We start from the raw sequence: 13,667 nt of genomic DNA, 5'->3' as shown, positions 1-13,667 counted from the left end.
AATACTGTCTAATGTTTTCAATCAAGAGTGATCTTTATCGGGTCGTGTTCCTATTTCATCCATACATTTTTTATCAATATAGATTGAAAACATCATTCAATATATATTTTTTCAAAATGGAAGTTTGGTTCTGGATCTATAAAGCTCTGTTTACTGTACTATTATCCAATGAGAAGCAGTTAAGTTAAATATTTATATTTATGTATTGTATGAAAATTTGATACTATGTTGTTATAATTGATAAATTAAAATGTTAAAGATACTAAAAATTTCATTTATTGAACTGCTTTAAAATATTCGTAACTGACTCGCAAGACGTAACAGTTTTTAAACAATTTAGCATCAGGTTCTCCTTTTCTTTGTTCCTCGAAGCAGAGCTCGTCCATCTGCAAGCCAAATCGAGTAACAATATTGAAATGTCATCGATTAGTTTCACGTCTAACATGCTTGCCAATCTACATACTTCGCAGAATAAGCTTCTTACAAGGTCGATGTTTTCACTAGCAGTCGACACATCCTATAAATTAATCAAAACTCATTAATTAAAGTTAATTATGATACCTTATCATTAATTCTGATTAAACCATACCTGAATTAATTTATTCAGAGAGGAGAGAATGTAATGCCATGGTATATCTGGAACTTTGTTGTTGTTTAGTAGTAACAGTGCATCAATGAATGTATGTACGGCTTTCAGCGAGCACGTATCTGTTAAAAAGAAATGAGATTGGTTCAAAAATTATTTGGAATAGGTATATAAATATTTCAATAGTTCATAGTACATTATACTTTATTGTTTTATACCATGTTTTCTAAATGATGGTTGGTTATTGTTAAATTATACTCTCGTGTAATGAACTGAAGACTCAAAATACTATTATAATATAAGGCAGTGATTCATAAACTTTTTTGATGCTCCCCAACTGTACCCACAAAGCCTCTAACCCATTTTCCCTTGTATGAGAAAGGCTTGGAAATAGAAAAACTTTTAATAAACCTCACATTTTGTCCTTACAATACATTATTCTACATATCTGGAAACCGTTAAACACAATGTTTCCTCTTACCCATTTTAACAGAGAAAAGGAAAAGGTCATCAGTAACCCCAACCCTTGACTATGGTCATCATTTGATCAGGACCCTGCCTCCAGCACCCCTTCTACCCCTATGCTTCTTACCCCTGTAGGTTTAATCACTTCCCCAGGGGTTGTAGCACCCACTCTGGAAACCACAGATCTAAACTATCATGTAATATATGCTTCTATCATATATATCATATGCCAATTTAATTGGGATAATGAAAATTTACTACATTTGTACAATGAAAAAATTATATCAAATTAATGCAAACATCATGAATTCCCCAATCAAACAAATGTAACATTATAGATTTTCTGTTAAATTTCTTTTGAAAGTGAGAATAATATTGGAAAATGGCAGAATGGCTAACCAGCCTACCACTCTAAGGGTCCTGCGATCAAATCCAGATTAGTTTTAAAAAAAAACCCAGAAATTCTTTGGGAGGTGATCCATCTAGATCAGTGTTTCTCAACCTCTAACGAATCGTCACCCCTTCAATAAAACTGTTACGTAGTATCGCCCCCTTTACTACAAAATTCTGATGCTGAGGGACAAGGCTAACGCCAAATTCGTACTGCATCGAATAGACTAGTGACTACATAATGTTATTTGTTTAATTATTATACGATATAACGAATAAAATATCTAATTATTCTTAATATAATGTTTTACTATATCGCCCAGAAAATTGTTTTTTTGCCCCCAAAATATAAATTGTTACTAATCGCCCCCCGAACATGAAAAAATGCCCACATGGGGGCGATATCGCCCCCGTTGAGAAACACTGATCTAGATTAACAAAATTAACTGATATTTGTAATTTTGGGATGTTCTTAATCTACTATTGTACTTATTTAGGAAAATATGCTTAGTGTAAAAAATAGGTTGTGGAAAATTAAAAAGGGGTCTATTACTTCCTAAAGTCAAAATGAAAAGTGTAATTAATGTCTCATGTTGATGGTTAAGATGACTGTCCACCTGTACAAGGACCTGGGATTAAACCTGGATGGCTCAAAAAATTCCAGGAACTTTTTAGAAAGTAAATTGACTGGATATGTCAGACCCAATCCCCCACTACCTGGTCACTCCAATTTGAACGTAACTGAATCCATAATGGGTTTGCTAGAAAGGCACTTTTAGTGCCCACAAGGTGGAGAGTTAAAAAATATGTTATTGGTTGACATGCATTTTTGATAAAATGTTACTGACTATGAAGTGTTACAATTTATGCAGGAATGCACTGATTCCAACAAAATATTTGGACTCAATTCAACTTCTTTCTTAAGAGCGAAACTAACTTATGACAAATCAACAATATATTGTGAAAAAAAAAATTTGATCACATGTGAAGAATTTTAAAGTCTGACATGGATTCAAATCTAAGTCTCTCAGAACAGCAGACAGATATGTTTGTAGCTTTGATCATACACCCAGTATGATGTGAATAAGACAGTTTAGTTAATTAATTCTCTACTGACATTTCATTGTGATTTTGCATTGATTGAATAAAGATTTCTACAATATCAAAGTAACTATTAAATTTTGGAATGTAAGAGTATCTATAATGGTATTTTTAGTCACATTCCTGAGTTTTAGTTTTAGTCTTTATATCTGTAAAGTTTCAATTTTAGCTTGTGTAGATTAGTGTGGTTTTAGCTAAACTAAAACCACACTAATCTACACAAATATTACAGGCCAGATGGCCATACATGCAAGCTGGCTCTATGGAATCCTGGATCAAAACTGGAAGGGTGAAACTCCCCAGAAATTTTTCAGGTGTGGTCTAACTGGAAACATCATGCCTCGACTCTAACCAACCAGTCGCTCTTAAGGGCTTGCAAAAAAAAGCTCTCTCGGTTCCGACTGGGCAGAAAGACGTTTAAAAAAGATCCCAATAGCATTACTGGTAATACAATCATATGGTAAATATAAGTTATGTGTTCCAATTCCGCACTAAATCAATCTTATTATCAAAAGTAGACATTTAAGAATTTAGTAGTTTAAAATAAAAATAATGACAGACTTTCAATCAGCATTTTTCACACTAGCCAAAATATAGTCTGCAGTACTACATACGTACAATCTGAGATAGGCTGCACAAGACTCATATATTATTTAATTCTTAAACTATGGAATAATATACAGAAAATCCTCATTAATTTGAAATCCCATTAGTTCATAACTGTTCAATTTATCCTGGCCCGGAGATATAAAGATTTACACGTTAAGGAATTTGGTTAGCTTGATATATGGCTATTTTGAAATTCAAGATGACAATTCTGCTGGCTTATCCTGGGGAATGCCGGCATGCTAGTTTAAGGTCGGGATAGATGGTCAGTGTAGCCCATACTGACTGACTACTACTTCTACTAATGTCAATAAGTCATTAATTATTTTATTGTCTTGTAAACTGAAACTTTCTTCTTGATTTTAAGTCTGTCAAATTACTTTATTGGACTTGGAAGAATGTTTTCTTTAACATTTAATTAACAACTAGCATTGTTAAATCTGATTAATTTTATATTTTAGTTGCAGTTTAACCGGCATGCTGGTTTCTCCATTTTTATGCACATGCCAGTCATTCCATGAAATAATGCTAAAACCTATCTGGTTTTTGACAAACACACACTGTTTACCTGCAGTTTATTTATATTACTATTGCGGTAATTATTATTAATTGACAAAAATAGCCCTATTTCATTTGCATCAGTTACATGGCATTTGGCATATGTAAATCTCAAATAATTTGAAGTCATGATTATTTCATCCCTCGAATTTCTAACCAACAAGGATTTCCTGTATAATTGTCAAATTATATTTAAAATAAATGTCTATACCAAATTTAAGCACTTCATCACTCAACACTAAATCTGGAGGGAAGAAATTGCAATCGCTGTCATAGTACGAACAGACAACCGAATACAAGAACTTCCATTCTTCAAATGTAGAACAGAGCAATACCTGAAAGGAATATTAACTCTTTATTACAATAATGTAATTGGCAATAGTAATCTTTCTACAAAACACCAACAAAAATAAAAAAAAAACAAAAATGGAAAATAAAAATATGCAAACATAAACCATAACTTAATCTTTTCAAGCAATCAAAGGACATAAACTACTGGATTGATGGGGAGATGGTTGAGGCAGTTAATGGCTTGGTCTACCACTCTGGAAGACCAGGACTCAATCTGGATGATCGAAACACCCTAGGAATTTTTTGGGAGGTGATCCATCATGGATATGTTGGACTGTTCTTTGCCATTTAACCATCCCACCGTTGCCCAGCCAAACCTGTGATGCTCTCTTAGTAACCACGAGGCAGAAATCAAGAATAATAAAACTCCACCAGATTATTATTAACAGGTTATTATTATTATAGCACATTAATAAATCCAGCAGTTCGTGTCCTTTAATTAAAATTGAACATTGTGCTCAAAGATAAATTTTAAAAGAATCAAGATGATATTAATCATAGCTTTTAGGATGCAAAAACATAAAATTAGTTACCTCACTCAATGATATAACTAAATATGAGTAAGAAATATCACAGGTAAGACCTCTCGAGCTTTCTTCGATTAACTCAGAAACGGTTTCCTCCCGCATCCCAAAATTACTGCCACTTAAAAGATATACATGCGAAATCTCTTCTGTAAGTAGCAACTAAAAATGGTTATATAGCACTGATGCATAATTTGTTTTGAGCACAGAAAAGATAAACTTACTCAGATCGTCCCTCTCAATTTCCCTGTTTTCAAATTTTGAAAGAAGATGAAGATACCAGATGGAATTGATTGATTTTAAATAGTCAAATAACTTTCTAATAGGTACATCTGAAATTAAAAAAGGTGTATTTTTAATCAAAACACTTACTTTAAGGTCATTATACGAAGGGTATTTTTTAAATAAGGTCCGTTTTTAATAAGAAGAAAAATACTGTAAATATCATTAAAATATATTTTTTCCCCATATTCTACATACTTTTATCTACTTTTCTACATAATTTCCATTTTTGTTCAAACATTTGTCATACCGCTCAACAACTTTTAGAATTCCGACTTCAAAGAAATCTGCCGCTGGAAAACAGTAGGCCATGGCGTTTGTTTTATATGGCACGTCAGAGTTTTCTCAAGATCACACAATATGCATCAGAATTGACTGTTGTGCCTATCAGCATAAAATCCATTAACAAAATCCCTTTCCTGTCCCAAAAGCCAGTTGCCATGATCTTTCATACTGAAATCAAATAACAGATTGTATCTCACAGTCAGTGGGCAACTCAATTTTCTTAAACATTATAAACTTCTACAGCTCAGAAAAGACGATACGGCTGCAAATGGCATTTGCATTCAAAGCATGCTGGGAGCATAGATCCATGCACACTACTGTGATCACAGGTTATTCTCACTCTCATTCACAAACAAATCTTATTTAAAAAATAGCCCTCGTACAACTGAAAAAAAAAGACAAACTGACCAGAAACACTATGGTTTTGCAGTAAACCAGGAGTAAGAGAAGTGAGGACAATGAGTATAGTTTGTCTTCTTCCGGCATCTCTCTTCAGACTGAAATACTGTAGCAGTCGATACAGACAGAATATTAATGCTACTCTGTTCACTTTATCTTTGTTTTCTAAAAAGATTCTTTCTGCAATAACCTATTGATAAAAATAATAACAAGTTACTGACATATAAAACTAGACAAATTATTAACTTACAGTTTAATGCAATCAAAGCTTATAAAAACAATGTTGCATATAGATATATAGCATTAACAGAAAAGTCAATTTACTGCATAATATGTAGGTCATACAAAGATGTAAAATCAGACTTGCAGCAAATTCCTTATGTTTGTGTACAGTTAATCACTTAAAAGTTTGTGTTTGGAACACATATACATTGACAATGTAATAATAAGTTTATTTAACAAAATGTGTATTTTGTAAGCATCTTCAGTGGCATTGAGGCTCAACTTTTTAGAACATAGTTATGGGCTGCAGTTTTCGAATTGTAGACCTATACATTCCAACTATTGTGTCTGTCTGTCCTTTGTTAATCTTGAGAACAAAGTTAGACAGATGAAAATCAAGACCAGATGTAGAAAGCTTAGTTGCAAGATGTCCTGAATAACAAACAATATATGAATATCCAGTCTGGACTGGAATCACAATTTCAATTAAAAATTTTCTAAAGAATGGAATTAGATAAATGACTCAATTGTTATCAGCAGTATAATGTACAGGGACAAGACGCCACTAAAATCCCAACCGGATATAAAAATCTTAGGAGCTGGAGACTCTACATATGAACTTCTGGTTTGGACTGGAAGTCACATGATTTTTTTAAATGAAAAGATGATTAAAAATTGAAGTCCAGCATTGTGTCAAATGACATATTACAAGCAAATATTTACTGTAACTAGTAAAGTATAAAAATAAAAATTTTAAATCAAAACAAAATGTGAGTTTTAAAAAAATGTATTTAGAACAATAAACGTATTGTACATTTAAATTATTTTTAAAAATTCTTGTTCAATATGGATTGCATTTTGTATTAATATAATGGGAATTTCAGCAAAACAAAGGAGCTGTCTCCTTACTTTGCTTGTTGCTCTGATTATATAATATGGAGTCATTTTTACTTTTCCCGCTCTATTGTAAATCTTCTTCTTTTCAGATTATATTCTCTGTTATATATAGGAACGTATGGGAATCAGTCAAAAACTAACCCCACAAGATTTTTACATTTTTGGACTAGGGACATTGAAATGTCAAGAAATGCAAACAATTATTTTTTTTCTATATATATGGATATTAATATGTGTGTAGCAGTGTAGGCATGATTTTGTTCACCCTCTGAAGATTAATAACTTTTATGCTTTTAGTCAAAAATTTCTGAAATTTTGCAGGGAGTTTAGTTTATTAGAGGGATTGATACTACTAAATTTTGGAGGTTAAAGATCGGCAGGTAGATAGGGGGATAGAGAGATAGAGGGGGTTGTGTGTCCTATCACAAGTAGGGTCGGACTTAATGAGAATTTTATGCGTTATTAGCATTTACAAATTTTATAATACTCTTCCCTACCCTCAAAATTAAGCTTTCTGCCATTTTATAATAATTAAAAATATAAAAAGGTTCCTAAAATATCATAACAGATGGTGCCACCAAACTTTTAAATATTGCTGAATTATTTTTACTATTTAGATTTTTGTTGAATTGTTTTCTTCTAGTCATTATTTTCAAGTAAATTTACAAAGTTTACTGTTTATAGCCAAATAATTATGTTCAATGCAAATCATCATCTTTTATGTTATTCCTATTAAAAACACTCACTCATAACTTACAAGTCTGTGAATTACGTACTGCATTTTGACATGTCTACACATTAAAAAATACTTACCTGTAGAAGACCAAGACCAAAATCTAATCTTTCGAGTGGCCCAGATGTCTTCAAATTTGGTAAAATGTACCATAGAAGAAGGTCGTCAGGTAATACAATCAACTCATCCTTATCATTTTTCTAAAAACATCACTACATTAATTTGATATCAATTACAATTTCATCTCATTAGATATCGTACAACAAACAAAATAAAATTACTTTAAAATTTTCAGAAATTTAACATCGATACCTGTGTTAATATTCGTATTAAAGTGATCGCATTATTCAGTTCTTGTTCAGATAATCCTTCGCTTGTAACATTACAAAAACATTTCACAAACAATGCTGGAGAATTGGTTGATTCTTTGAATCGACACAAGAACGATATATCTTGAAACATCTATTAAAATTGTAGAATTATTATACAGATAAATACAGGGTGTCTGAAAAGTTACTGTGCAATGGAAAAGGTTTTATGTATATTGCAGTTTCTCTTACAGCAAATACTGAAAATGTCCCCATAGATGTGAAGATGGCTTCACACAACACTGTATATTGTCGAAAAACATTCTGGATGGTGGCAGGAGTGATCTGTTCAATATTTTGGATAATTGCTGTCTTCAGCTCCTCCAGATTGTGAGGATTGTTGTCACATTCCTCTGGGACATCCCAGAAAAGTAAAAACGTAGGACATACAACTTAAAACTGTCAGCTCAAAACTATTCCTCATTACAAATTTATCACTGCACAGTAACTATTCAGACACCATACAAACATTTATAACAGAAAAATTAAACATTACCTGCGATATAATGCCAATCTGTTTGTTATTGTTGATGGCTTGCAAAATCATACTGGTAATGACGTCTGCGGGAGATTGCAGACAATACACATAGATCCGATTTGGCTACATTTTTCATTTGTAATCATTAGATTCTCAAACTGACATTAGTTAAAATTATAAAGGATACTTTACCATGTTCTCGGCTGCCTGATAACTAACAATCTGATTTAGAAAGTGGGTGAGCTCCACCTCAAAATCATTAGCTTTAAACACACTTGGAATCCCATATGAATTTAGAATATTTTTCAAAACTTCTTGCTGTTGACAAGACGATGGCAAATTTGCAAATGCATTTAAGATGATCTGCAGAGAATAACATAATATTATGGAAAAAACTTAGTTGTTACAATCTTAAATTGATAGTTTTAGCTTACCTTAATCATTCGCTCTGTCTGGGTGACTTCATTACAAATGACATTATTCATTAATAAACTTAGATATTTTGGTTCAGACAACAGATACTCCCGTCTTTCGAGGAATTCCACTATGCTAAAAATAAGAGAGCCTCTAATATGTCATTTTTTTCTTGCTATGTTTTTCAGTTTCTATATTTTTCAGTTTTTATGTTAACTTCATCTAGTTCGATATTGCATTAATTTCTATACAACAAAAATATCTCTAAGCTTACCTGTCTTCAGCAATTTTGTTCTTTTTACCCCAGATTTGATCCATAATTTCTGTATTATTAGAAAATAATTTTATTTACAAATGATAAATATTAAGGATTTTCATATGTAAAGAGATGTTACCAGTATATTCATAAAGCAAAATATCATTCGTCCAGCTCAAAGTCCCATGCAACATCCAAGCCGAAGAAAAATTAAAGGAAAAGGCATCAATCAAAAAATCTGAGATATCTTTTATTGACAAGAAGGTTGTTTCTAAACTTGGATCCTGCCAAATAAAATCATTAGTTAAGAACTCCTTGATGTTCTGACATATGCAGAAGGCAAAAGTTCTAAATGGAATTTCAACAGAACGAAACGATGACACTTCTTGCATAAGTACTAATGTATTTTCTTTCAAACAATTTAAAATCATCGATTTTCCTCCTTCACACATTATAATGTTATAAGTTACATTTATAAGTCCAGTTACACACTTCAATAGCCGCAGAGTTATATTCTCGAACTTCTTGGACAAACCAGCATCGTCTAGAACTTCAAGCGGAATGCATCGATCATCTAAATTATTCAAGTCTAGAACTGAATCTTCGTATTTCATTTCCCAGATATGTTTACATATCAATGATAATATCGTTAAAGAAAACCCTAAACACTGATTACTATTGTTACTTCCATTAGTCACTTCAAGCTGCATTAATTCTATCTTGGATGTAATATTTTTGAGTATTGGATCAATAATGCTCTCTGTTTCTTCTTCACAATCAATCTGACAGCACAGATGTAAAATTATTCCAATGCAACATAGAAGTAAGCGTCCATCGTTATCAGCAGGTTGTTCATTACTGTATTCAATACTCAGTTGAACAATGTCATGTGCGACGTTGAGCGGAAGAGAAGCTATACACTGCAAATAGAGATAAATTTAAACATTTTACATCATAAATTAGGGTAAATTTTATAACCATTGTTTATGCACATACCTCCACGTGAAATTCCTCCCATTGGAAAGCCTTTACGAGTTCAAAATAGAGATTCCAATGGAAATCGGGAAAGACATTGGTAAGAGATTCGAAGTAGTCATTCTGCCCTTTCAATTTATCTTTCCTAAATTAATAAAAATGTATCTAATTTTTTGGTTCTCTAATAGTGACATTTTTATAAAGTTAAATCTCCAGTATGCAATGTCCAATTTATCAGGTTTATTTGGCATATATTGAATGAAAGCACAGCATGATTTGCATCAGAACAGATTACTTGAATTGAAGCATTTCACGTAATGCATACAAACAAAACATGATGCACTCGCTTTGGCATTATTGAAAAACATAATTTAAAAATATATCAGTAAATTTTTTTGTCATATCAATAAGTAAAACTACAGGTCAAAATAAGAAGGAAGGGTTTCAAAAAGCGCATCATTTCAAATGATGGGGAGGAAGAGGTTGAGTCATTATGTGTACAATTTTACTGGTATTTGTGGCATATGAATTTGTTTTTACTAGTCATGCTAATAAACAATCAGTTTAAAAATATTTGCAGAAATAATAACTTAATACATACTTTACACCAAAATTATGTAATTCAAACACTTTTTTATCAATGCTTACTTCCAGAATCTGAATTTTCTTCTCAAAGAAACATTTTTTATAGTTTTTATAAACTAAACTTACAACTGATTGAAATGCTTAGAAATTCAGAGTTAACCTCAATGACTGTGCAATGCTAGCAGATAAAGAATATTACAAATCATGCAGTGTTGAATTATATTGTATATGAGAAAAGTCGGTTTTTTTAAGTTTAGAAAGCTTCAATAAAGAAAAAAATATCAAATATAAACTCATCAATTAAGGGAACGTTCACAAATCATTTAACCTAATATTTTGAAAATTTTCACCCCTCCAACTTTTCAGTGATTCTTTATGGCCAAACAAGTGACCCTCTATCTCTAAGACTACAAAGTCTAATGAAGTCAAACCATCAAGTAGGCCTACTTTTATTTATTTTATCTTTAAATTTAGATACCAGGTGGGAGAATAATGATGGCTTTGTTGCAATCCTCTCCGAAGAAACATAAAAACAAACAATAAAATGAAGATCAATTAAAAATAAAATTATTGAATATAACAAATTTACAACGCTTGCAATTAGAAAATTTTGGAACTATTCCCCTGATAAGCACATTGAAGGAAGGTCTCTTATACAACTACATAGACTCAAGCCACAGTCATCTTATCAGTTGTAAATTGGTATTTATATAAGCATCTCAAAGCCCAATGTTTAATAATAAGCCAAACAATTACCGTATTAAGTCAGATACTTTACCACTACTATTAATAATTAAATTTTGAGTAATTTGGTACTAGAGGTTGCTGTCAGGAACCATCTATGGTGTTATTAAATTTAATAATTATACTAATGGCTGTTTATTCAATTTCTACATATAGCATCCTTTTAATCCAAAAAATTTTTCTTGGTAGACAAAACACTAGCGTAGCGAGGGGGGAGCAAGGGGGTCTATCATGCCCTGGGTGCCCCTCTGCGAGTGGTGCCAAATGGTCTCCAAGACAAACAAGATTTCTTTTGGGAGGGGGAGGAGGTGCCAATAAAGTGTTGTGTGCTGGGTGCCAGTTTCGTTCACTATGCCACTGAGACAGAAATTGAATTCAATTTTTGAAATAAAACTGTAATTTACTGACCAGAAAGCTGCGAGATCGTCTACCAAGAAAAATTTTTTGGATTAAAAGGACACTATATATAGAAATTAGTAATTATAATTAAATTAATATTTATTAACTAATTCAGAATATTCTGAAAGAATTTAATTATTAATAGTAGCGGTAAAGTAATCCAGTTCACTATGGCAATTGTATGGCTCAATTGGTATTGTTGATTTATTGTCCCTTCTGATCAACATTGCTTTTAACTGTTTCCCTAATTCTGTGATTCTCCCTGCACGTGATATCATGTCTAAAGCACACTTTCAACAGATAATATGCTATATTGAACTATAACAATTGTTTTATTTTTAAAAAAAGGCTAGAATGTGACCCAGATTTTCCTCCATTGTAGTCTACAGTAGCCATTGGCTTACTGCTTTGGTCAGGTTATATAGTTTGCAAATGTTCCCCAGATCATTTTAAAAAGTGATTTAAGATACAACCATACTTCATTACTGTGTATAGAATGGCAGCATGCATTCTTCTCTTGCAGTTTTCCTCCTCCAAATTAAGAGTTTGGCTCTTTAATTCATCGATTAACTCCAGACAGGAATTAAAAACAGCACCAGCAACTTGTATGCATTCGTCCTTGTTTAAAGGGACACTCTCTTCTTTCACCTCATCATCTGCTTCCTGAAAGTAGGCATTTTAAACTGATAATAGCACAAATTATGCAAAAAGTAAATATTAAGTACCTGTTGTGAGTTCACATTACGTAAGGACGAGATAAGAGCACCCTGTAATAACGCAATATCTACGCCAAACTCGAACATTTCTCGCTTAAAAATAAATTTAAGACTGTAAAAGATATTTAAAACAATTCAAAATCATAAGGACTATGCTAATTACAGACGAAATTTACCTTAACAATTGTTCCACGTGACATTCCACCACAATAACAAAAAACACGTGTTTCAGAACGTTTACTCAAATCGCCGCCAGAGGCACTTCATGAAGTTTAGTTTCTTTTTTTAATATAATTTTTTTTCAGTAGTTAAAACTCTCACTAATAGAGGTGCCCTACACACTGTTATTTTCAATTATTATTATTATTATTATTATTGATTTAAAACGAATTAAATTTTTGCTGCCAGATTTTTTCTTTTGGATTTATCAAATAATTCAATATTATAACAAAATTTCGTTACTCCTCTTTACACTTTGCAGGTACTAAGAGGATTTTTAAAAATTTCATATGCGGTTTAACAAGCCGCTAATGGCAACAGTCGGATAGCCGAGCAGTTCAGGTGGTAGCTTATCGTTCTGAGGACCCGGAATCTGAATCCGGACGGGTCGTAAAATTGCAGGAATTTTTTGTGAAGGTGGTCTGTTCGGATATGTCGGTTCCCGTCCGTTATTACTCGGCTGCTCTACCGTATTGTTGGCCTGACCGAAATCATAATGGACTTACTAAAGAAACAATCGCGCCCATAGGACGGAAGAAGATTTAAAAAAAATTACAAAACGAAACGGCCAAATGGTGAAAGATTGCATCTGTGACGTTTCGCATTAACAAAACAAATTAAGAAATTATTTACAGTCGACCCCCTATAACACGGTAGATACGTTCCGTTCTTTATGAATCCACTTTGTACGAGTCCTTGCCAATCACAGCCCGACAAGTGTGAAGTTTACGGATTACGGCTGTTTGAAAGGTTTTTTTCTATAAAATTAATCGATTCCTAGACTAATTCGACTCAGCATTTCCAAAATACGTATATTTTGGGGGAATAATCCGTATAAACAATGCTATAAACAAAAAATTGTAGGATTACTTACCGAGTGTGCACCGTTCGACGTCGCCATTGCTTAAGCTTGTTTTCGTCGCGGAGCGGCGCACCAAACGGCGGCCGCGATTTCTGATAAGTTATTTTTCTGCGAAAACTTCGTTGAACTTTGGAGACATCATTAATATAAATAATTTTTATGGCCATTGAATAAGAAATGTTTCTTTCACAAGAAATGTATAAAATTAGTGCTGAATTAGACTTACGGTACCTAATTTACATACTGTACAGA

At 32.5% G+C, this 13,667-nt stretch overlaps 1 protein-coding gene across 4 annotated transcripts; it reads right to left on the bottom strand.

Annotated features, from left to right (window-relative positions):
* Window positions 1-270: 270 nt before the first annotated feature.
* On the bottom strand, window positions 271-12,697 carry LOC111631036. Of its 4 annotated transcripts, none has more exons than XM_023375225.1 (17): window positions 12,511-12,685; window positions 12,344-12,446; window positions 12,097-12,281; window positions 9,912-10,035; window positions 9,055-9,835; window positions 8,934-8,982; window positions 8,680-8,794; window positions 8,438-8,608; window positions 8,264-8,368; window positions 7,712-7,861; window positions 7,480-7,599; window positions 5,557-5,737; window positions 4,806-4,913; window positions 4,591-4,730; window positions 3,918-4,041; window positions 590-708; window positions 271-517 (listed from the first exon to the last, which is right to left on the bottom strand). In XM_023375225.1, the coding sequence occupies exons 2-17, from the start codon at window positions 12,419-12,421 to the stop codon at window positions 272-274; spliced, it is 2,796 nt and encodes a 931-aa protein (XP_023230993.1). In that variant the 5' UTR covers window positions 12,422-12,446; window positions 12,511-12,685; the 3' UTR covers window position 271. The 4 variants fall into 4 exon arrangements, 3 of the variants coding, with proteins under 3 accessions (XP_023230993.1, XP_023230992.1, XP_023230994.1); XM_023375224.1 differs by having other exon boundaries at window positions 12,344-12,427; window positions 12,511-12,684; XM_023375226.1 differs by lacking the exon at window positions 12,511-12,685 and having other exon boundaries at window positions 12,097-12,274; window positions 12,344-12,437.
* Window positions 12,698-13,667: the final 970 nt, after the last annotated feature.

The sequence above is a fragment of the Centruroides sculpturatus genome, unplaced genomic scaffold, assembly GCF_000671375.1.
Source record: "Centruroides sculpturatus isolate CEXI.00-Female unplaced genomic scaffold, Cexi_2.0 scaffold596, whole genome shotgun sequence".
Classification (NCBI taxonomy): domain Eukaryota; kingdom Metazoa; phylum Arthropoda; class Arachnida; order Scorpiones; family Buthidae; genus Centruroides; species Centruroides sculpturatus.
The sequence above is the reverse complement of the archived record's forward strand: the minus strand, read 5'-3'. Positions and strand labels throughout refer to the sequence as shown.

Bases quoted from the DNA above. Each gene is read 5' to 3' on its own strand.
- LOC111631036 (XM_023375224.1), bottom strand. From the start codon at position 12,534: ATGTCACGTGGAACAATTGTTAAG. The intron at 7,600-7,711 runs GTATCGATGTTA...TGATGTTTTTAG, and splicing joins TAATACGAATATTAACACAG to AAAAATGATAAGGATGAGTT. The intron at 4,914-5,556 runs GTCAGTTTGTCT...TTTTAATTTCAG, and splicing joins GCAAAACCATAGTGTTTCTG to ATGTACCTATTAGAAAGTTA.